The sequence below is a fragment of the Somniosus microcephalus genome, chromosome 19 (genome assembly GCF_052327205.1).
Source record: "Somniosus microcephalus isolate GS21.2 chromosome 19, FLI_Smic_1.0, whole genome shotgun sequence".
NCBI lineage: Eukaryota > Metazoa > Chordata > Chondrichthyes > Squaliformes > Somniosidae > Somniosus > Somniosus microcephalus.
In genome coordinates, this window is record NC_141005.1 from 71,917,429 (window position 1) to 71,942,301 (window position 24,873).

The 24,873-nt window shown below is 48.4% G+C and overlaps 1 protein-coding gene across 1 annotated transcript in view; it reads right to left on the reverse strand.

The window, feature by feature from the left end:
* The window catches only part of sxph (saxiphilin), a 128,649-nt gene that overhangs the window by 80,401 nt on the left and 23,375 nt on the right, over nucleotides 1–24,873 (reverse strand). Inside the window, exons 3-4 of the mRNA XM_085962019.1 lie at nucleotides 22,118–22,217; nucleotides 14,065–14,241 (exon numbers count right to left, since the gene is read on the reverse strand). Coding sequence (XP_085818145.1) covers nucleotides 14,065–14,241; nucleotides 22,118–22,217 — 277 coding nt within the window. The remainder of the gene's footprint in view (nucleotides 1–14,064; nucleotides 14,242–22,117; nucleotides 22,218–24,873) is intronic.

Sequence of the window (24,873 nt, forward strand, 5' to 3'; positions counted from 1 at the left end):
TAGGCGATCGAAATTCTTCCAGGAGATCACTCTGTCCCTATATTTTCTACAGTACTTACCTTCTGTAAAGGCAATCTCCACCCCAGCCAGGAACAGGAATAAAACCATCTCCTGAAATCTAACACAGAATTAGAACACAGTAGGAGCAGAACAAGGCTACACGGCCCCTGGGCCCACTCCACTACCCACAGGGCCATGACCAATCCGAACCTAGACTCATATCCAATTTCCTGCCCGCTCCCCGTAACCCTTAATTCCCTTTACTTCTAGGAAACTATCTATTTCTGTTTTAAATTTATTTAATGATGTAGCTTCCACAGCTTTCTGGGGCAGCAAATTCCACAAACCTACCACCCTCTGAGTGAAGAAGTTTCTCCTCATCTCAGTTTTGAATGAGCAGCCCCTTATTTTAAGATTATGCCCCCTAGTTCTAGTTTCACCCATCATTGGGAACATCCTCACCGCATCCACCCGATCAAGCCCCTTCACAATCTTATATGTTTCAATAAGATCGCCTCTCATTCTTCTGAACTCCAATGAGTAGAGTCCCAATCTACTCAACCTCTCCTCATATGACCACCCCCTCATCCCCGGGATTAACCGAGTGAACCTTCTTTGTACTGACTCGAGAGCAAGTATGTCTTGCTGCACTGCCTCCTGCGTGGCCTGCCTCTCCCACTGCGAGGCCCATTCAAACTTTTGTGCACGCGCGGTATCTACAATGTGAAAGCTGGTGAGCGGCCTGCGCAGGACCTTGCGGATGACTGCCTGGCCGCACAGCTTAACGGGAACATTGACCTCCACTTCATCAGCCAATAAACAGTTGCGCCACTTCATCACTTGCCCACTACTCTGTGTCATGGCTGCACGTTTATTTGGCCAGCCACTGGGTTTTACCAGCTACGTCTTGTGCCTCAACCAACCTGAGGCACAACACTTCGGGGCAGTACTGTTATACTGTCGGAGGTGCCGTCGTTCAGGTGAGATGGTAAACTGATATCCAGTCTGCCCTCTCAGGTGGACATAAAAGATCCCAAGGCACTATTTGAAGAAGAGCAGGGGAGTTCTCCCCGGTGTCCTGGCCAATATTTATCCCTCAACCAACATCACTAAAACGGATTACCTAGTCAGTACCACACTGCTGTTTGTGGGAGCTTGCTGTGCGCAAATTGGCTGCTGTGTTTCCTGTATTACAACAGTGGCTGCACTTCAAAAGTTCTCCATTGGCTGTAAAGCGCTTTGGGACTTCCTGAGGTCATGAAAAGCGCTGTAGAAATGCAAGTCATTCTTTTTTTCTTTCTGCGGAAAGGTTGAAATAAATAGCAGAATCCTTTGTGCCATTTTAAAGGCTAAAAAAGAAAAACTGGTCCCATATATAGCAACAAAGCTTTAAATAAAAAGGCAAGTTTTCTTTCTAGAAACCCCCAACTATCAAATAATCAACCTTTAAAAAAGGGCAGTGATAGGAGGTAGGTACCTACATGACACTGTTGGCATAATGCAGTGTTATTTACATCATCTAAGATAGAAAGAAAGCAACTGTTGAGTGACATTATTATATTTTTGTCAACCAGACTAAATCTAAGATTAAATTCCTTTTGCAGATTCAAACTACAGTAAAAGGGATGTGACTAAAAGTCTAATTAAGATTAATTGTAGCACTAAAAGAAGACTGGATGGTATCCATAACTAATGGAACAGATGTTGGAAACTGAAGGCATTCAAGCCCCATGTGTCACTGTGAGCTGTATGTGAACTGAAATAGCAATTCCGCCCCTTTTAATAACAGTAATTTTGAAAAGGGGGATCCCTAAAAGATTAAAATGAAAATATGGAAAACAATATTTAGGATTAAAAACTTTCCCGAGGCTTAAACTAGAATGTGAGTAAAAATTGAGAACAAAGGTCTAGTCGGAGGGGGCCGTTGTTAGAGTTTGTGCTATCGTTTGGGAGCCTTGCACGTGATTTCCCGAACCGTGTGACTCCCTGCTGTTGACATGAATCTGGAAAATCGTCCTTTAAAGAAAGAATTTGCATATGTGTCTTTCCCCATGTCATGACATCCCAAAGCGCTTTACAGCCAATGAAGTACTTTTTGAAGTGTAGTCACGGTTATGATGTGGGGAAACAGGACAGTCAATTTGTCCCACAAACAGCAATGAGATAATGACTGGATAATCTGTTTGTAGGTGTTGGTGGAGGGATAAATGTTGGCCAGGACACGGGGGAGAACTCCCCTGAACTTCTTCGAAATTGTGCCATGGGATCTTTTGCGTCCAACTGAAACTAGGACTGTTTGTTACGAAGACCATAAACAAAGTAAGGATGCATCTGCTTGACAGCTGTTGCTTCCCTTCAAGGTGGTTTCACTCTACACTAATGTTGGAGTAGTTCGGGTAAGTGGACCCCCGCCCACCAGGGACGAATAATTGTGAAATTATGGGCACGATGGGTGAGGGTCAGTGCTGGGAGTGTCTAGGTAGAAAATGTTATCCTAATAAAAAAAGTACGGGTGCATTTACACTACAACTAAAGTGTTGGTGCGAAGTGTAAATCCCAAATGACAGCCTTTACTTGCAGAAGTACGATAGCAAAATACTGCAGATGCTGGAAATCTGAAATAACAACAGAAAATGCTGGAAAAACTCAGCAGGCCAGGCAACATCCGTGGAGAGAAATTAGAGACAACGTTTCGGGTCGAAACCCTTTTTCAAAACTGGAAAGGAAATAAAATAGATCGAAGGCAGGGCTGCGATAGAACAAAAGAAGTAAAAGATGTAGTGTATGTACCTTTAAGAAAGAACTGCTTTTACAGCTCCTGTATACTGTAGTACCGGCAGTGACCACACCTGTATATAAGCCCTGAGCAGGGATCGGTACTGTTAGTTTTTAGACTACCCTCATCCAGTAAACACCTGTTGATTGTTGATCTGCAGTCTCCGTCTATTTATTGAAGAACACCATACCTTAGGATTCACGGATTTAACAGTGGCGACGAGGTCGATTCGAACCTACCTGCAACTCTGCATTTCCTCCCAAGGATTCGCTCCTGGAGGACAGTGGAAGAAAGTCGAGGCCAGAAGCACGGGCGTCGACCACGAGCAACCGCCCAGTCATCCGGCAGAGTGTGAGCATCGCAGGGGAGGCTGCTGAGAGCTGGGCTTGGTTCTCCAGCCACAACGATCCAGCAACAGGCTGGCAACAGGTACAGCGCAGACCCTTCCCGGACAGCGGCGGCTGGAGCCGACCGACGGCACAGAAAAGGCCGAGCAGCGTCGACGGAGTAAGAGAGAGGGTAAAGCGCACAGGGCGCAGCCGGGGGTTGAAGACCGAGCGGCGTCGACGGAAAACAAAAACAGAGAGAGGGTAAAGCACAGCCGGGGTTCAGGACCGAGCGGCGGCAAGGAGAGAGGCGCACAGGAGAACGCGCAGAGCGCAGCCACGGCTCAAGGGCTGAGCAGCGTCCGCGGGGGAAGAAAGGAAGCGCGGAAGATGCCATTTGAGCCAGGGAGAAGAAGGGAGAGCACGGGAGATGCCATTTTTGAAGCCGCAGCGGAAAAGAAGGGCGAGCGCGGGAAGAAAGGGAAGCACGGGAGACGCCATTTTGAGCCAGCGGAGAAGAAGGGAGAGCGCGGGAGACGCCATTTTAGCCAGTCTAACCACACCCAGGGAGGCCAAAGAGTGGCAGTGTCACAGCGTTCGACAATGAAGTCGAAGATTGGGCGACATATGTGAAACGCATTGAGGTGTACTGCAAAGCGAATGAAGTGCCAGATGCCAGGAAAGCACTGGTTTTGTTGAATTCCATGGGTGCAAAAACGTATGGCTTACTGCGAAACCTAATAACCCCAGAGAAGCCAGTGGATAAGGATTTCAAAAGCATAGTGGCAATCCTACAGGACCACTTAAACCCCACACCGCTGCTGATAGCAGAAAGATTTAAGTTTCACAAAAGGAACCAGCATAAAGACGAAAGTAATGCTGAGTATTTAACGGAACTGCGCAAGCTATCGAAACACTGCCAGTTTGGAATGGGACTAGCAGATACGTTAAGGGACAAGTTTGTGTGTGGGCTTCAAAGTGAAGGAACCCAGAAACGGTTTCTATCAGAAAAGGATCTTACGCTGGACAAGGCTTTCAGCATGGCAGTATCACATGAAGCAGCCGCACGGGGCGCTGCAGAGATACAACGGAGACCGCAAGAATATGCCACCAATGAAATGTCATACGGAACAGTGAAGTGCTATCGCTGCGGCAGAACAACACACGACCATAATGATTGCTGGTTCAAGGACCAAGTGTGCAGACAGTGTGGAAAAGCAGGACACATAGCAAGAGTCTGCAGGTCGGGGAAGAAAACCAGCAGCAAGAAATCTCCACAGGAGAAGTACAAAAAGGTACATAAGGTGACGGAGAGTAGTTCAGATGAACAGAAAAGTGATACAGACTCCGAAGCAAGGAGCTGGGTTGTCTGAAACTGCATAATGTAATCAAAATGGAGGATCACCAGACTATCTGGGTCACGCTCAAGATAGACGGAGTCCAAGTGAAAATGGAATTGGACACAGGATCAGCCCTAACAGTCATAAACCGAAGGGACTACAAGCGGCTATTCTCACATATACCCTTGAGAGCTACAGAGATTGTCATGAAGATGTACACGGGGCAAAAAGTCTACCCCAAAGGAAAAATAAGGGTGAACGCGATATACAACGGCCAGGAAACACCAAAAATGGACCTATATGTATTGCCAGATGGAGGACCACCACTACTAGGATGTGAATGGATCCGGAAGATACAGTTAGATTGGCATTCCATACAGGCATTGACGGTAGAGGCCAAAAAGGATGACGACGTCACACCTGGACGACTGTCAAAAATGCTAACTGACGCACAAGAAGTGTTCCAGGAGGGACTCGGAACACTAAAAGGCATAACAGCGACGATTAAAATAGAGGAAAATGCAAGCCCAAAGTTTTTTAAGGCCAGACCGGTGCCTTATGCGATCCGCCCAGCCTTCGAAGCAGAGCTGGAATGTTTGGAACGTTCTGGGGTACTGTCCAAAGTGGACTGGAGCAAGTGGGCTACACCCATCGTTCCTGTAATGAAGAGGTCGTTGAGTAATACGCCTGGGGAACCAAAGAAGGTTCGCATCTGTGGGGACTTTAAGGTGACAGTGAACCCAGTCCTTCACACGGTACAGTATCCGCTTCCGCGGATTGAAGATATTTTCGCCTCGCTATCTGGAGGAAAACGCTTCACTAAGATTGATCTGGCCCAGGCGTACCTGCAAATGGAGGTAGAAGAAGCCTCGAAACAATACCTCACGATCAACACTCACAAAGGTCTCTACCAATACAACCGGCTGGTGTTCGGGGTAGCATCAGCTCCGGCTATTTGGCAAAGGGCAATGGATCAAGTCCGGCAAGGGATTCCAGGAACCCAGTGTTATTTGGACGACATCCTGGTCACGGGCGAAAATGACAGTGATCACCTCGCCAACCTGGAGCAGGTGCTCACTAGATTGAAGGAATATGGGCTACGAGCTAATCGCCACAAATGCGAGTTTTTCCAGGAGCAGATCTCGTATTGTGGCCACGTTATTGATGAAGAGGGGTTACATAAGTCCCCTGAAAAGATTGAGGCAGTAGTCAAGGCTCCAGCACCGGAAAATGTGTCACAACTGAGGTCGTTCCTCGGGCTGGTGAACTACTACCATAAGTTCTTACCAAATTTGTCTACAGTATTACACCCACTGAACACCCTACTGCAAACGGGGGTACCATGGAAGTGGAATGACGAATGTAAACGAGCTTTCCAGAAGTGCAAAGAATTGATCACATCAAAAGAGGTGTTGGCTCATTTCAACCCAGCACTACCAATTCGGTTGGCGTGTGATGCATCACCCTATGGTATTGGAGCGGTGCTGTCGCACAAATTCCCAGACGGGTTGGAGAGGCCAGGAGCCTTTGCGTCTCGGTCACTAACCTCAGCCGAGCGCAACTATGCCCAGATTGACAGGGAGGCCCTCAGCCTAGTATGGGGAGTAAAAAAGTTCAACCACTATCTGCACGGGCAGAAGTTCACCTTGCTGACTGACCACCAACCACTTGTCTCCATCTTTAATCCAAAGAAGGGTGTTCCGGTGATGACTGTGCAACGGCTACAAAGATGGTCCCTTTTTCTAGGGGCAAACCAATATGAAATAGAGTATAAGGGCACGAAACAGCATGGAAACGCTGATGGGCTATCACGCCTGCCACTGCCTACTGTGGAGGAAGCACCAGCAGTGGACCCTGTCGAAATATTTTATTCGTCTATAATTGAACGCTTGCCAGTAACTAACGTGGATATAGAGAAGGAGACCCGAAATGATCCGACACTGTCTCGGGTATATGATTTGACGGTGAAGGGATGGCCAACACATGGCGACTCACTGTTGCCAGCATTCTCATCCAGAAGAGAACAGCTGTCAGTATGTCAGGGGACCTTGATGTGTGGATCCCGAGTGATAATTCCACCCAAGTTAAGGGAGAGAGTGCTCAATGAGCTTCACGAAGGCCATCTGGGAGGGGTGAAAATGAAAAGCCTTGCTAGGGCATATGTGTGGTGGCCGGGGATCAATCAACAAATCGAGGACCTAACAAAGAGCTGCTCAGGACGCCAGAAGGTCCAAAATGCACCACCACATGCCCCTCTACACCCATGGGAGTGGCCCTCCTCTCCATGGCAACGGGTGCATATTGATTTTGCTGGTCCATTCATGGACTCAATGTTCTTAATAGCGGTGGATGCTGTTGTGTATGTACCTTTAAGGGAATAACTGGTCTTAGACTGCAGTACCGGCAGTGACCACCCCTGTATAAAAGGCCCTAGCAGGCTTCTGTAGTTTCAGTTTCAAGCTGCCTCTTGTTCAGTAAAGTACCTGTTAAACTGTTCTCCCGAAGTCCGTGTATGATTGAGGCGCGGACTTTACAGTGGCGACTGTAATGATCAATAACATGTCATTCTATAGTGGACACTAGGTGGAGCCGTAGAGCTGTATATAGCTGTATGTATAAGACTACACTACCCAGCTGTATGTATATTAAGACTACATTACCCATGAGGCACCAGGCTACCCACAAGGCAGCAGTCAAGATGGAAGCCTCTACAGATACTGTACCTAGTCCACATGTGCTCAATAAAGTAACTAGCAAAAGCTAGCTGTGTTCATAATAAGAATGTCTATTTATTAATGAACATAAGAGTGACGAGTAAGTTCGAACTCACCTGCAGTGTGGCATCATCTGACGGGGAACTCACCTGAGAGGAAGGTCCTGGAAGGTCGTAGTCTGAGCAATGGGCGTCGACCGAGGGCAACCACCCAAAGAATCCATCGGTGTTTGGAGAATTGCGGGAGAGACTGTGGTTCCAGCGAACCGTGCTGGTAGCAGGTAGCGCGCTGACCCTTCCGGACTGCGGCGGGCTCAAGCTCGATCAAGCGGCTCTACAAATCGGGCCGCGCAGCGTCGCCGGGAAAAGAAAACAAGAGAGAGAGGGTGGAGTGCACAGGGCGCGGTCGGTGCTTGAGAACAGGACAGCGGAGAGAAACTAAACGGGGGGGGAAGGAAAGCGAGACGCGCCGAAGCTGCGGTTCGCCGCCATTACCCCGTAGAACGCTAGGAGCAGCGTGGCAGTAAGGGGAAGAAGCAAAAGCGCGGGAGGCGCCATTTTATCTCGTTGGGGAAGAAGCAAAAGCGCGGGAGGCGCCATTTTGTTCCATTGGGGAAGAAGCAAAAGCGCGGGAGGCGCCATTTTAAATCGCCCAAGATGCCGAAAAGTGGCAGTATCACTGCTTTCGACAACGAGGTAGAAGACTGGACCACGTATGTGGAAAGAATTGAAGTGTACTGCAAGGCAAATGAGGTGGCTGATGGAAAGAGAGCGTCGGTATTATTAAATCTGATGGGTGCGAGTACGTACGGCCTATTGCGGAATTTAATTACCCCAGCTAAACCAATGGAGAAAAGTTTTGAGGAGATTGTTCATATCTTACAGGAACATCTAAGCCCTACACCACTGCTGATAGCAGAAAGATTCAAGTTCCATAAAAGAAACCAGCACAAAGATGAGAGCAATGCTGACTATCTTACGGAACTACGCAAGTTATCGAAGCACTGCCAGTTCGGAGCAGGACTGGCAGACACCTTACGGGATAAGTTTGTCTGCGGGCTCCAGAGTGAAGGACCCAGAAACGACTACTTTCAAAAAAGGACCTGATGCTAGAACAGGCTGTCAGCGTGGCAGTATCCTACGAAGCAGCAGCACGGGGAGCTGCGGAAATACAACAGAAACCACAAGAATACAGCGCTAACGAAATGGCATATGGAGCCGAAAAGTGCTATCGCTGCGGCAGAACAGCCCATGAGCAGAAGGACTGCTGGTTTAAAGACAAAATATGCAGACAATGCGGGAAAATGGGACATATAGCAAGAGTCTGCAGGTCGGGAAAGAAGACCAACACGACAAGAACTACTAAGGAACAGTACAGGAAAGTAAAGAAACTGACAGATAGTAGTTCAGAAGATCAGGAGAGTGATAAGGACTCCGGGAGCAGGCGACTAAGTTGTTTAAAGTTACACAACGTGATCACAAAAGAAGATCACTGAACCATTTGGGTCACCCTCATGATAGCAGGGTCCCCAGTGAAGATGGAATTGGACACAGGATCAGCCCTAACTATCATGAATCGACGAGACTATGAGCGGCTATTCTCACACATACCCTTAAAGGACACGTCCATTGTATTGAAGACATACACGGGGCAAAAGGTCTACCCCAGAGGTAAAATAAGGGTGTCAGTTGAATATAACGGAAAGGAAACACAGAAACTATTCATGTATATACTACGAGATGGAGGACCACCATTATTGGGACGTGAATGGATCCGAAGACTACAATTGGATTGGCATTCCATTCTGGCACCAACTGTGACTGACAAAAAAGATGATGACGTCGCACCTGGACGTCTGTCACAAATTCTATCTGACGCGGAAGAGGTGTTCCGACAAGGACTTGGGACTCTAAAACGAGTAAAGGCAACCATAAAGATTGAGGATAACGCAACCCCAAAATTTTTCAAGGCCAGACCGGTGCCATACGCGATACGCCCAGCTGTGGAAGCTGAACTGGAGTGTCTGGAGTGTTCGGGGGTGCTGTCTAAAGTGGACTGGAGCGAGTGGGCCACACCCATCGTTCCTGTAATGAAGAAAGCATTGAGCAGCACGCCTGGGGAGCCAAGGAAGGTTCGCATCTGTGGGGACTTCAAGGTGACTGTGAACCCAGTCCTGCACACAGTACAGTATCGGCTTCCGCGGATAGAAGATATTTTCGCCTCACTATCTGGAGGGAAACGTTTTACAAAGATTGACCTGGCTCAAGCGTATCTACAAATGGAGGTGGAAGAAGCGTCTAGGAAATACCTCACGATAAACACTCACAAAGGCCTTTACCAGTACAATCGACTGGTATTTGGGGTAGCATCGGCCCCGGCTATGTGGCAGAGGGCAACGGAACAAGTCCTGCAAGGGATCCCGGGGACCCAGTGTTATTTGGACGACATCCTGGTTACGGGCAAAAATGACAATGAACACCTTGCCAACCTGGAACAGGTGCTCACGAGATTGCAGGAATATGGGCTACGAGCCAACCGTCCCAAATGCGAGTTCTTCAGGAGGCAAATCTCGTATTGTGGCCACATGATTGATGAGGAAGGGTTGCATAAGTCGCCGGACAAGATTGAGGCTGTAGTCAAGGCTCCAGCACCAGAAAATGTGTCGCAACAGAGGTCGTTCCTCGGGTTGGTGAACTACTACCATAAGTTCTTGCCAAATTTATCTACAATTCTGCACCCACTGAACGCCCTCCTTCAAACTGGTGTAACATGGAAATGGAGTGATGAGTGTAAGCGTGCCTTTCAGGAATGTAAATGCCAAATCACTTCAAAAGAAGTATTGGCCCACTACAACCCAACACTACCGATTCGGTTGGCATGTGATGCGTCACCTTATGGCATTGGAGCGGTGCTGTCACACAAATTCCGTGACGGTTCAGAGAGGCCAATAGCCTTTGCATCGCGCTCGCTAACCTCAGCCGAGCGTAACTACGCCCAGATTGACAGGGAGGCCCTCAGCCTGGTGTGGGGGGTGAAGAAGTTCAATCACTATCTGCACGGGCAGAAATTCACCCTACTGACTGATCATCAACCCTTGGTCTCAATTTTTAACCCAAAGAAGGGCGTTCCGGTGATGACGGCGCAACGGCTGCAAAGATGGTCACTTTTTCTAGGGGCACATCAGTATGACATAGAGTACAAAGGTACAAAACAACATGGAAACGCTGATGGGCTGTCGCGCCTACCGTTGCCTACGGCGGAAGAAGCACCTGCAGTGGACCCGGTGGAGATATTCCATGCGACCATAGTCGAATGTTTGCCTGTTACAAACGCAAGTATTGAGAAGGAAACCCGAAATGACCCAACACTCTCTCGGGTCTATGATTTGACGGTGAAGGGATGGCCAGCATATGGCGACTCACTGTTGCCAGCATTCTTGCCAAGGAGGGAACAGCTGTCAGTGTGCCGGGGAACCTTGATGTGTGGATCCCGAGTGGTAATTCCACCCAAGTTGAGAGATAGAGTACTCAATGAGCTTCACGAGGGTCATCTGAGAGGGGTAAAAATGAAGAGCCTAGCCAGGGCGTTTGTGTGGTGGCCGGGAATCGATAAAGAAATCGAGGATATGACCAAGAGATGCACAGGATGCCAGAAGGTCCAAAACGCTCCACCACAGGCCCCGCTACATCCATGGGAGTGGCCCTCATCTCCATGGCAACGGGTACACATTGATTTCGCTGGTCCATTTATGGACTCAATGTTTCTAATCGCTGTGGACGCCCATTCGAAATGGCCAGAGGTCATTAAAATGTCCTCCACCACCACGGAGAAAACTATTGCAGTCCTAAGGACCATCTTCGCCAGGAATGGGTTGCCAGAACAGATCTGTTCCGACAATGGCCCACAGTTTGTGTCTGAGGATTTCCGGAGGTTCCTGAAGAATAATGGGGTGAAACATTACACATCTGCCCCATATCATCCAGCCACAAATGGATTGGCTGAGAGGTTTGTTCAGACCTTTAAAAAGGCCATAAAGGCAATGTATAATGACGACATACCACTGCAACACAAGGTGGATAACTTCCTGTTTGCTTACCGGAATGCGACACATGCAGTAACCAACCAAACTCCAGCCGTACTGTTTTTCAACCGGAGACTAAGATGTCGCTTGGATTTGCTCAAACCAAACATAAGACGAGATGTTGAGGATAAGCAGTTCCAGCACATAAATGAGAAGCCAACCAGGAGTTTCAAGATAGGGCAACCAGTCTTGGCCCGCGACTACCGAACAGAAAAATGGCAGCCAGGCACGATATGCACACAGCAGGGACCACTAATGTACACAGTGGACGTTGGAGAGAGCATCGTGAGACGCCATGCTGACCAGATTCTAGAGTCACAGGAACAAGCCAAACCTGTACCACAAGCATGTGCACCTGGTAATGAGCCCGAAGTACAGATTGCGTCTACCTCAGAAGCAGGGGTATTGGAATCTGACGAACCAACCAATGACAATGAGCCAGAATTGACTCCACCGCCAGAACAGGATACTCGAGAAAGGCGCTATCCAGTCCGGATCAGGAAGCCTCCTCAAAGACTGAACTTATAAATGACTATTTCAGTTGATGTATATATTACTGAGAAAATTGTAATTGTAATTAGTTATTATTTAGTTGTTAAATGAATGTTATGTACTTTTTATCTAAAAGGGGAGGAATTGTTGTGTATGTACCTTTAAGGGAATAACTGGTCTTAGACTGCAGTACCGGCAGTGACCACCCCTGTATAAAAGGCCCTAGCAGGCTTCTGTAGTTTCAGTTTCAAGCTGCCTCTTGTTCAGTAAAGTACCTGTTAAACTGTTCTCCCGAAGTCCGTGTATGATTGAGGCGCGGACTTTACAGATGCGCACTCGAAATGGCCTGAGGTGATCAAAATGTCCTCCACCACTACGGAGAAAACGATTGCAGTCCTACGGACCATATTTGCCAGGAACAGCTTGCCAGATCAGATTTGCTCTGATAACGGACCACAGTTTGTGCCCGAAGAGTTTCGGAAATTTATGAGAAGGAATGGGGTAAGGCATTACACATCCGCCCCGTATCATCCAGCCACAAATGGATTGGCTGAGAGGTTCGTACAAACCTTTAAAAAGGCAGTAAGGGCCATGTGCGATGACGACATTCCACTGCAGCATAAGGTGGACAATTTCCTGTTAGCCTACAGAAATGCGACACATGCAGTTACCAACCAGACCCCGGCCATGATGTTCTTTAACCGAAGGTTGAGATCTCGTCTGGATTTGCTCAGACCAAATGTGCGAAGAAATGTTGAGAATAAGCAATTCCAGCACATCAATGGGAAGCCGACAAGGAGCTTCAATGTAGGGCAACCAGTCTTGGCCCGCGACTACCGAACAGAGAAATGGCAACCCGGAACGATATGCACACGGCAGGGGCCACTAATGTACACAGTGGATGTTGGGGAGAACATTGTGAGACGCCATGTCGACCAGATCCTAGCGTCACAGGAACGAGTCAACCCCATGTCTTGCGTACCTGGTGATGAACCTGACATACCGGTAGCATCTACCCCAGAAACAGTAGCATCGGAAGCTGATGAACTAACCAACGACAGGGGGCCAGAATCGCCTCCGCACCAAGAACAAGACACTCCAGAAAGGCGCTATCCAGAAAGGATCAGGAAGCCGCCCCAAAGACTGAATCTATAAATGGACTATTTCAGTTAATGTGCATGTTAAAAGTGTTAACTGTTATTTGATTGTTATGGTACTGTTAATCTATAAGGGGAGGAATTGTAGTGTATGTACCTTTAAGAAAGAACTACTTTTACAGCTCCTGTATACAGTAGTACCGGCAGTGACCACACCTGTATATAAGCCCTGAGCAGGGATCGGTACTGTTAGTTTTTAGACTACCCTCATCCAGTAAACACCTGTTGATTGTTGATCTGGAGTCTCCGTCTATTTATTGAAGAACACCATACCTTAAGATTCACGGATTTAACAAAAGAGACATTAAGAGGTATTCAAAACCAGACGAAATGGTAATAGGATAAGTGGAGACAAAAGACGGCTGAGATTAGGTGTGAAGTGTACTGGCAGGATGAGACAGAGCTGCCATGTGGGAAAGAGAAAAAAAAGGAAGGGGGGGGGAAGGGAAGACCCAAAACAAAGGGGTGGAAAAAAATATAAGTAAAAATGTAATAGGGGCCGAGGTTATGATCTTAAATTGTTGAACTCAATACTCTGACTCGTTTCTTTATGTCAGACTGAAGTGGTTGGCATCAACACTACAGCTGTGGTGTAAATGCAGCCCCGTGGCTAAAATTCAAGGTCTACAGATAAGACTGAAATTAAAACAAAAAAAGTTATCTCTAGGGTTAACACGGCAGGGTATAGTGCAGTGCTGACAGTACTCAGCTTGTGTGTGTGGGAGAATTCTGGCCTGCTGGGAGCTGAAGATTTATGACCTAGCATTGAGTGAATGCAGTCCTTTAGGGCAATGATTAATAGCAACAAGTGTCAGGTCACTATAAAAGGATCAAAGCAAATCGGTCTGGGCTTTAAAGGCAGTGTCCCTTTTATTGACCAGTACATACCATTTTAAAGACTTTAGGAAAAACAAATGTACACAACTCGGGACTTTAACATCCCTCAGCCACAGTTAAAAGATGTTATTTTCGATAGAGCTCAGTACGGTGCTTTGAAACCCTTTAAAAGGAGTTCTGCAGCAAAGACTACTGGGGAGTGATCGGGAGTGGGAAGCATTGCAGATTTTTGCACTCCAACCACAGCTAATTCAGCACGGCTCAGTCACCAGGTCAGGAAACCTTCCTGGTCAGGAACAAAAGATTCATTCTTCGAATTCAAAGATTGGACAGCGGGTTACCTTCGATCACGGTTTGATTTTCGTGCCACTGAAGGTAATTGCGGGACACCAGGAATCCCAGGGGAATGTTCCAGCCTGCCGTTCGTCTCGCACCATTGTGACAGCTTCTCTTCCCTCTGAGCTGCCGAATATCCAGGCTTTCATCTCGGACTACTGCCACAGAATACAAACAGCCACCTGGCAGGCAGAACAAGATGGAAGACAGTTAGATATTAGACAAAGGACTACAGCAAAAATCCTTCTGGGGGGAGGGGTTGGGGAAGGATTTTATGTATCTCAGAGATGGCAGATTAAATATTTTCTCACTAACATCAAACACGCTCAAGTCAGGTACAATATTGGTTTAGATCCCGATCATGTGTATTAATCTACTGTTGTTCAACGATTTGACTTAAATTACTCAATGTGACATATTCCATTCCCCACACCAACACTTCTGATGACTCCCCCTTAGTGACACTGCCAATTTAGTGCCAAATAATTGGCGTCACTGAACGGATGGTGACACAATCAGATATACAGAGAATATATCATCCGTTTAGTGGGTTTATTTTTGAACCTCTCTAAAATGACCAGAAATAAAAGTCACAAGAAATTGCTTAACATAGTTGAAAGAAGTTGTCTGCACATCATCAGGATTCAGTCTTGTGACTTTTATTTCTGGTCATTTTAGAGAGGCTCAAAAATAAACCCACAATAGTATTACCCCCAACACCCCCTCCCCATTGCCCGGCACCTTCCCGTGCAAGCGCTGGAGATGCAACACCTGCCCTTTTACCTCCTCCCTTCCCACTGGCCAGGGCCCCAAACACCCCTTTCAGGTGAAACAGCGATTTACTTGTACTTCTTGCAATCTAGTATACTGTATTCGCTGCTTACGATGCGGTCTCCTCTACATTGGAGAGACCAAACGCAGATTGGGTGACCGCTTTGCGGAACACCTCCGTTCAGTCCGTAAGCGTGACCCCGAGCTTCCGGTCGCCTGTCATTTTAATTCTCCGCTTCACTCCCACTCTGACCTTGGCCTCTTACATTGTTCCAACGAAGCTCAACATAAGCTCGAGGAACCGCACCTCATCTTTCGATTAGGCACTTTACAGCCTTCTGGAGTCAACATCGAGATCAACAATTTCAGACCATAACCTCTGCCCCTATTTTTCCAGATGTCAGCTGTTGATGATTCTGCCATTCCCATTTATGTAGTGTATGTACCTTTAAGGGGAGAACTACTTTTTACAGCTCCTGTATACTGTAGTACCGGCAGTGACCACACCTGTATATATACCCTGAATAGGGCGCTGTACTGTTAGTTTTAGAGCAACCCTCATCCAGTAAACACCTGTTGATTGTTCTCTGCAGTCTCTGTCGATTATTTGAAGGACACACTACCTAAAGATTCACGGATTCAACATTGGCAACGAGGTGATTCGAACATACCTGCAACTCTGCAGCAGAAGGCCGATTCCATCAGTGCGGGCGTCGACCATCCTGAGAGGACTTGAGCAGGCAGAGGAGGCTGTGGAGAGCTGGGCTTGGTTCTCCAGCCGCGACGATCCAGCGCAGCGGGCTGGCAGCAGGTACGGCGCAGACCCTTCCCGGACAGCGGCGGCGGGACCCGACCGACAGCACAGAAAAAGGCCGAGCAGTGTCGACGGGTAAGAGAGAGGGTAAAGCGCACAGGGCGCAGCCGGGGTTGAAGACCGAGCGGCGTCAATGAGAGAGGGTGAAGCGCGCAGGGCGCAGCCGGGGTTGCAGACCGAGCGGCATCAACGAGAGAAGTGCGCAGGAAAACGCGCAGAGCGTGGCCGGTGTTCAAGGGCTGAGCAGCGTCTGCGGGGGGGGAAGAAAAGAAAGCGCGGGAGACGCCATTTGGGCCGCAGCGGAGAAGAAAGGGAAGCATGGGAGACGCCATTTTGAGCCAGCGGAGAAGAAGGGAGAGCGCGGGAGACGCCATTTTGAGCCAGCGGAGAAGAAGGGAGAGCGCGGGAGATGCCATTTTTAGCCAGTCTAACCACACCCAGGGATGCAGAAGAGTGGCAGGGTCACAGCGTTCGACAATAAAGTCGAAGATTGGGCGACATATGTAGAACGCATAGAGGTGTACTGCAAGGCGAATGAAGGGCCAGATGCCAGGAAAGCACTGGTATTGTTGAATTCCATGGGTGCAAAAACGTACAGCTTACTGCGAAACCTAGTCACCCCAGAGAAGCCAGTGGAAAAGGATTTTGAAAGCATAGTGGCAATCCTACAGGACCACTTAAACCCCACACCGCTGCTGATAGCAGAAAGATTTAAGTTTCACAAAAGGAACCAGCATAAAGACGAAAGTAATGCTGAGTATTTAACGGAACTGCGCAAGCTATCGAAACACTGCCAGTTTGGAATGGGACTAGCAGATACTTTAAGGGACAAGTTTGTGTGTGGGCTTCAAAGTGAAGGAACCCAGAAACGGCTTCTATCAGAAAAGGATCTTACGCTGGACAAGGCTTTCAACATGGCAGTATCACACGAAGCAGCCACACGGGGCGCTGCAGAGATACAACGGAGACCGCAAGAATATGGCACAAATGAAATGTCATATGGAGCAGTGAAGTGTTATCGCTGCGGCAGAACAACACACGACCATAAGGATTGTTGGTTCAAGAACCAAGTGTGATGACAGTGTGGAAAAGTAGGACACATAATAAGAGTCTGCAGGTCGGGAAAGAAAACCAGCAGCAAGAAACCTCCACAGGAGAAGTACAAAAAGGTACATAAGGTGATGGAAGTAGTTCAGACGAACAGAAAAGTGATACAGACTCCGGAAGCAAGGAGCTGGGTTGTCTGAAACTACATAATGTAACCAAAATGGAGGATCACCAAACTATCTGGGTCACGCTCAAGATAGACGGAGTCCAAGTGAAAATGGAATTGGACACAGGATCAGCCCTAACAGTCATAAACCGAAGGGACTACAAGCGGCTATTCTCACATATACCCTTGAGAGATACAGAGATTGTCTTGAAGACGTACACGGGGCAAAAAGTCTACCCCAAAGGAAAAATAAGGGTGAACGTCATATACAACGGCAAGGAAACACCAAAAATGGACCTATATGTATTGCCAGGTGGAGGACAACCACTACTAGGACGTGAATGGATCCGGAAGATAGAGTTAGATTGGCATTCCATACAAGCACTGACGGTAGATGCCAAAAAGGATGACGATGTCACACCTGGACGACTGTCAAAAATGCTAACCGATGCACAAGAAGTGTTCCAGGAGGGACTCGGAACTCTAAAAGGCATAACAGCAATGATCAAAATAGAGGAAAATGCAAGCCCAAAGTTTTTTAAGGCCAGATCGGTGCCTTATGCGATCCACCCAGCCGTCGAAGCAGAGCTGGAAGGTTTGGAATGTTCTGGAGTACTGTCCAAAGTGGACTGGAGCGAGTGGGCTATACCCATCATTCCTGTAATGAAGAGGTCGTTGAGTAATATGCCTGGGGAACCAAAGAAGGTGCGCATCTGTGGGGACTTTAAGGTGACAGTGAACCCAGTTCTTCACACGGTACAATATCCGCTTCCGCGGATTGAAGATATTTTCGCCTCACTATCTGGAGGAAAACGCTTCACTAAGATTGATCTGGCCCAGGCGTACCTGCAAATGGAGGTAGAAGAAGCCTCGAAACAGTACCTCACGATCAACACTCACAAAGGTCTCTACCAATACAACCGGCTGGTGTTCGGGGTAGCATCAACTCTGGCTATTTGGCAAAGGGCAATGGATCAAGTCCTGCAAGGGATTCCAGGGACCCAGTGTTATTTGGATGACATCCTGGTCACGGGCAAAAATGACAGTGATCACCTCGCCAACCTGGAGCAGGTGCTCACTAGATTGAAGGAATATGGGCTCCGAGCTAATCACCACAAACGCGAGTTTTTCCAGAAGCAGATCTCGTATTGTGGCCACGTTATTGATGAAGAGGGGTTACATAAGTCCCCTGAAAAGATTGAGGCAGTAGTCAAGGCTCCAGCACCGGAAAATGTGTCACAACTGAGGTCGTTCCTCGGGCTGGTGAACTACTACCATAAGTTCTTGCCGAATTTGTCTACAGTACTACACCCACTGAACACCCTACTGCAAACGGGGGTACCATGGAAGTGGAATGACGAATGTAAACGAGCTTTCCAGAAGTGCAAAGAATTGATCACATCAAAAGAGGTGTTGGCTCATTTCAACCCAGCACTACCAATTCGGTTGGCGTGTGATGCATCACCCTATGGTTTTGGAGCGGTGCTGTCGCACAAATTCCCGGACGGCTTGGAGAGGCCAGTAGCCTTTGCGTCTCGGTCACTAACCTCAGCCGAGCGTATCTGTGATGAAATATGCCATTCATCAGACTCTGTAGTTAACTGTATATATTGTATTGCCTGCTCCGGTGTTTGTACCTTGTATTGTGTATAGGGCACCGCCCCCTTTGTGTGTCGGCTCCACCCATACCTGGCCCTACTTAAGACAAGTCCAGGCTTGTCTTGCAGTAGAACAGCAGCATGCTAGGTGAAGCTAGGTGCAGACTCCGGCATCTTTTCTTTGCTAATAAAAGCCTTGTTTTATTCTGCTAACTTCGAGTTTTGAAGTTATTGAGGCGCATCAGTATCTACGCCCAGATTGACAGGGAGGCCCTCAGCCTAGTGTGGGGAGTGAAAAAGTTCAACCACTATCTGCACGGGCAGAAGTTCACCTTGCTGACTGACCACCAATCACTTGTCTCCATCTTTAATCCAAAGAAGGGCGTTCCGGTGATGACTGCACAATGGCTACAAAGATGGTCCCTTTTTCTAGGGGCGAACCAATATGAAATAGAGTATAAGGGCACGAAACAGCATGGAAACGCTGATGGGCTATCACGCCTGCCACTGCGTACTGCGGAGGAAGCACCAGCAGTGGACCCTGTCGAAATATTTTATTCGACTATAATTGAACGCTTGCCAGTAACTAACGCGGATATAGAGAAGGAGACCCGAAATGACCCGACACTGTCTCGGGTATATGATTTGACGGTGAAGGGATGGCCAACACATGGCGACTCACTGTTGCCAGCATTCTCATCCAGAAGAGAACAGCTGTCAGTATGCCAGGGGACCCTGATGTGTGGATCCCGAGTGGTAATTCCACCCAAGTTAAGGGAGAGAATGCTCAATGAGCTTCACAAAGGCCATCTGGGAGGGGTGAAAATGAAAAGCCTTGCTAGGGCTTATGTGTGGTGGCCGGGGATCGATCAGCAAATCGAGGACCTGACAAAGAGCTGCTCAGGATGCCAGAAGGTCCAAAATGCACCACCACATGCCCCTCTACACCCATGGGAGTGGCCCTCCTCTCCATGGCAATGGGTGCATATTGATTTTGCTGGTCCATTCATGGACTCAATGTTCTTAATAGCTGTGGATGCGCACTCGAAATGGCCTGAGGTGATCAAAATGTCCTCCACCACCACGGAGAAAATGATTGCAGTCCTACGGACCATATTTGCCAGGAACGGCTTGCCAGAGCGGATTTGCTCTGATAACGGACCACAGTTTAAGTCTGAAGAGTTTCGGAAATTTATGAAAAGGAATGGGGTAAGGCATTACACATCCGCCCCGTATCATCCAGCCAGAAATGGATTGGCTGAGAGGTTCGTACAAACCTTTAAAAAGGCAGTAAGGGCCATGTGCGATGACGACATTCCACTGCAGCATAAGGTGGACAATTTCCTGTTAGCCTACAGAAATGCGACACATGCAGTCACCAACCAGACCCCGGCCATGATGTTCTTTAACCGAAGGTTGAGATCTCGTCTGGATTTGCTCAGACCAAATGTACGAAGAGATGTTGAGAATAAGCAATTCCAGCACATCAATGAGAAGCCGACAAGGAGCTTCAATGTAGGGCAACCAGTCTTGGCCCGCGACTACCGAACAGAGAAATGGCAACCAGGAACGATATGCACACGGCAGGGGCCACTAATGTACACAGTGGATGTTGGGGAGAACATTGTGAGACGCCATGTCGACCAGATCCTAGAGTCACAGGAACGAGTGAACCCCATGTCTCGCGTACCTGGTAATGAACCCGACATACAGGTAGCATCTACCCCAGAAACAGTAGCATCGGAAGCTGATGAACCAACCGACGACAGGGGGCCAGAATTGCCTCCGCACCAAGAGCAACACACTCAGGAAAGGCGCTATCCAGAAAGGATCAGGAAGCCGCCCCAAAGACTGAATTTATAAATGGACTATTTTCAGTTAATGTTGCATGTTAAAAGTGTTAATTGTTAAATGAATGTTATGGTACTGTTAATCTAAAAGGGGAGGAATTGTAGTGTATGTACCTTTAAGGGGAGAACTACTTTTTACAGCTCCTGTATACTGTAGTACCGGCAGTGACCACACCTGCATATATACCCTGTGTAGGGCGCTGTACTGTTAGTTTTAGAGCAACCCTCGTCCAGTAAACACCTGTTGATTGTTCTCTGCAGTCTCTGTCGATTATTTGAAGGACACACTACCTAAATATTCACGGATTCAACAATTTCCACCTCTTCTAGACTCATCTTTTCTTTCTTTACTTGTCCCATTACCATCTTCTTTTGCCTTGTACCATCATCCCTTTTCTCATTCAATCTCTCCTGCCTTCCACCCTATCACAGACCTTCCCTTTGTTCTTTCCTCCCCTCCCCCCTTCCCCTGCCTGTCTACTTGCTTAAAATCTGTTAAATCTCTAACTTTTTCCAGTTCTGACGAAAGGTCATCGACCTGAAACGTTAACTCTGTTTCTCTCTCCAGAGATGCTGCCTAACCTGCTGAGCATTTTCAACATTTTCTGTTTTTATTTCAGATTTCCAGCATCCGCCATATTTGGCTTTTGTAATAGTGTTACAGATACTGCATGGAACTCACCCCCACTGTACAGAGAGTGGGGAGCTCTGTGTATCGCAGACACTGCACGGAACTCACCCTCGCTGTACAGAGAGTGGGGAGCTCTGTGTATTGCAGACACTGCACGGAACTCACCCTCGCTGTACAGAGAGTGGGGAGCTCTGTGTATCGCAGACACTGCACGGAACTCACCCTCGCTGTACAGAGAGTGGGGAGCTCTGTGTATCGCAGACACTGCACGGAACTCACCCTCGCTGTACAGAGAGTGGGGAGCTCTGTGTATCGCAGACACTGCACGGAACTCACCCTCGCTGTACAGAGAGTGGGGAGCTCTGTGTATCGCAGACACTGCACGGAACTCACCCTCGCTGTACAGCGAGTGGGGAGCTCTGTGTATCGCAGACACTGCACGGAACTCACCCTCGCTGTACAGAGTGGGGAGCTCTGTGTATCGCAGACACTGCACGGAACTCACCCTCGCTGTACAGCGAGTGGGGAGCTCTGTGTATCGCAGACACTGCACGGAACTCACCCTCGCTGTACAGAGAGTGGGGAGCTCTGTGTATCGCAGACACTGCACGGAACTCACCCTCGCTGTACAGAGAGTGGGGAGCTCTGTGTATCGCAGACACTGCACGGAACTCACCCTCGCTGTACAGAGTGGGGAGCTCTGTGTATCGCAGACACTGCACGGAACTCACCCTCGCTGTACAGAGTGGGGAGCTCTGTGTATCGCAGACACTGCACGGAACTCACCCTCGCTGTACAGAGAGTGGGGAGCTCTGTGTATCGCAGACACTGCACGGAACTCACCCTCGCTGTACAGCGAGTGGGGAGCTCTGTGTATCACAGACACTGCACGGAACTCACCCTCGCTGTACAGAGTGGGGAGCTGTGTGTATCGCAGACACTGCACGGAACTCACCCTCGCTGTACAGAGAGTGGGGAGCTCTGTGTATCGCAGACACTGCACGGAACTCACCCTCGCTGTACAGAGAGTGGGGAGCTCTGTGTATCGCAGACACTGCACGGAACTCACCCTCGCTGTACAGCGAGTGGGGAGCTCTGTGTATCACAGACACTGCACGGAACTCACCCTCGCTGTACAGAGTGGGGAGCTCTGTGTATCACAGACACTGCACGGAACTCACCATCCTGATACATTTCTTTTGCCACAACAGTGAGATCATAAAATTTTGTCGCAGTGTAGACATCGCCAGCATCTAATGAAATCGCATCCGCCTTGTTTCCCTAAAAAATAAATGGTTTGTTTAGTCTTCTTAGAAATCAATATCTCTGAGCAATTGTATTGCTTATTAATTAATGTCAGCCTTTGCTCAGTCAGTAGCACTTTTGCCTCTGTGCCAAAGGGCTGTGGATTCAAGCTCCACTCCAGGACTTGAGCACATAATCTAAGATGACACTTTAATGCAGTACTGATGGAGTGCTGTGTTGTTAGAGCCCTTCAGCTGGGACATTAAACAAAGCTGCTGTCTACCTGTTTCCGGTGAACATTAAAGATCTGAATATAAGGGAACGGTAGCGTAGTGGTAATGTCACTGGGCTAGTAATCCAGAGGCCTGGACTAATGATCCAACGACGTGAGTTCAAATCCCACCATGGCAACTGGGGAATTTAAATTCAGTTAATTAAATAAATCTGGACTAAAAAGCTAGTATCAGTAATGGTGACCATGAAACTATTGGATTGTTGTAAAAACCCATCTGGTTCACGAATGCCCTGTAGGGAAGGAAATCTGCCGTCCTTACCTGGTCTGGCCTATATGTGACTCCAGACCCACAGCAATGTGGTTGACTCTTAACTGCCCTCTGAAATGGCCCAGCAAGTCACTCAGTTGTAACTAACCGCACGAAACAAAATAATAAGAATGAAACCGGACGGACCACTCGGCATCGACCTCGGCACCGGCTACGGACACGGCAATGGCACACCCAGCCCAGTCAACCCTGCAAAGTCCTCATCACCAACATCTGGGGACTTGTGCCCAAATTGTGAGCGCTGTCCCACAGACTAGTCAAGCAACAGCCTGACATAGTCATACTCACAGAATCATACCTTTCAGCCAATGTCCTGAACTCCTCCATCACCATCCCTGGGTATGTCCTATCCCACCGGCAGGACAGACCCACCAGGGGTGGCGGCACAGTGGTATACAGTCGGGAAGGAGTGGGCCTGGGAGTCCTTAACATTGACTCCGGACCCCATGAAGTCTCATGGCTTCAGGTCAAGCATGGGCAAGGAAACCTCCTGCTGATTACCACCTACCGCCCTCCCTCAGCTGATGAATCAGTACTCCTCCATGTTGAACACCACTTGGAAGAAGCACTGAGAGTAGCAAGGGCACAGAATGTACTCTGGGTGGGGGACTTCAATGTCCATCACCAAGAGTGGCTCAGTAGCACCACTACTGACTGAGCTAGCCGAGTCCTGAAGGACATAACTGCCAGTCTGGGCCTGCGACAGGTGGTGAGTGAACCAACAAGAGGGAAAAACCTACTTGACCTCGTCCTCACCAACCTACCTGTCGCAGATGCATCTGTCCATGACATCTCCAGTCATTGTGGAGTCGAAATCCCATCTTCACACTGAGTACACCCTCCATCATGTTGTGTGGCACTACCACCGTGCTAAATGGGATAGATTCAGAACAGATCTAGCAGCTCAAAACTGGGCATCCATGAGACGCTGTGGGCCATCAGCAGCAGCAGAATTGTATTCCACCACAATCTGTAACCTCATGGCCCGGCATATCCCTCACTCTACTATTACCACCAACCCTGGCTCAACAATGAGTGTAGAAGAGCCTGCCAGGAGCAGCACCAGGTGTACCTAAAAATGAGGTGCCAACCTGGGGAAGCTGCAACACAGGACTACATGCATGCTAAAAAGCGGAAGCAACATGCTATAGACAGGGCTAAGCGATCCCACAATCAACGGATCAGATCAAAGTTCTGCAGTCCTGCCACATCCAGTCGTGAATGGTGGTGGACCATTAAACAACTAACGGGAGGAGGAGGCTCCAAGAATATTCCCATCCTCAATGATGGTGGAGCCCAGCACGTGAGTGCAAAAGACAAGGCTGAAGCATTTGCAACCAACTTCAGCCAGAAGTGCCGAGTGGATTGATCCATATCGGCCTACTTCCGAGGTCCCCACCATCACAGAAGCCATTCTTCAGCCAATTCAATTCCCTCCACGTGATATCAAGAAACAGCTGAGCGCACTGGATACAGCAAAGGCTATGGGCCCCAACAACATCCCGGCTATCGTGCTGAAGACTTGTGCTCCAGGAATAACCGCGCCTCTAGCCAAGCTGTTCCAGTACAGCTACAACACTGGCATCTATCCGACAAGGTGGAAAACTGCCCAGGTATGTCCTGTCCACAAAAAGCAGGACAAATCCAAGCTGGCCAATTACTGCCCCATCAGTTTACTCTCAATCATCAGCAAAGTGATGGAAGGTGTCATCGACAGTGCTATCAAGCGACACTTACTCACCAATAACCTGCTCACTGATGCCCAGTTTGGGTTCTGCCAAGACCACTCGGCTCCAGAATTCATTACAGCCTTGGTCCAAACATGGACAAAGGAGCTGAATTCCAGAGGTGAGGTGAGAGTGACTGCCCTTGACATCAAGGCAGTATTTGACCGAGTCTGGCATCAAGGAGCCCTAGTAAAAGTGAAGTCAATGGGAATCAGGGGGAAAACGCTCCACTGGCTGGAGTCATACCTAGCACAAAGGAAGATGGTTGTGGTGGTTGAAGGTCAATCATCACAGCCCCAGGACATTGCTGCAGGAGTTCCTCAGGGTAGTGTCCTAGGGCCAACCATCTTCAGCTGCTTCATCAATGATCTTCCCTCCAACATAAGGTCAGAAATGGGGATG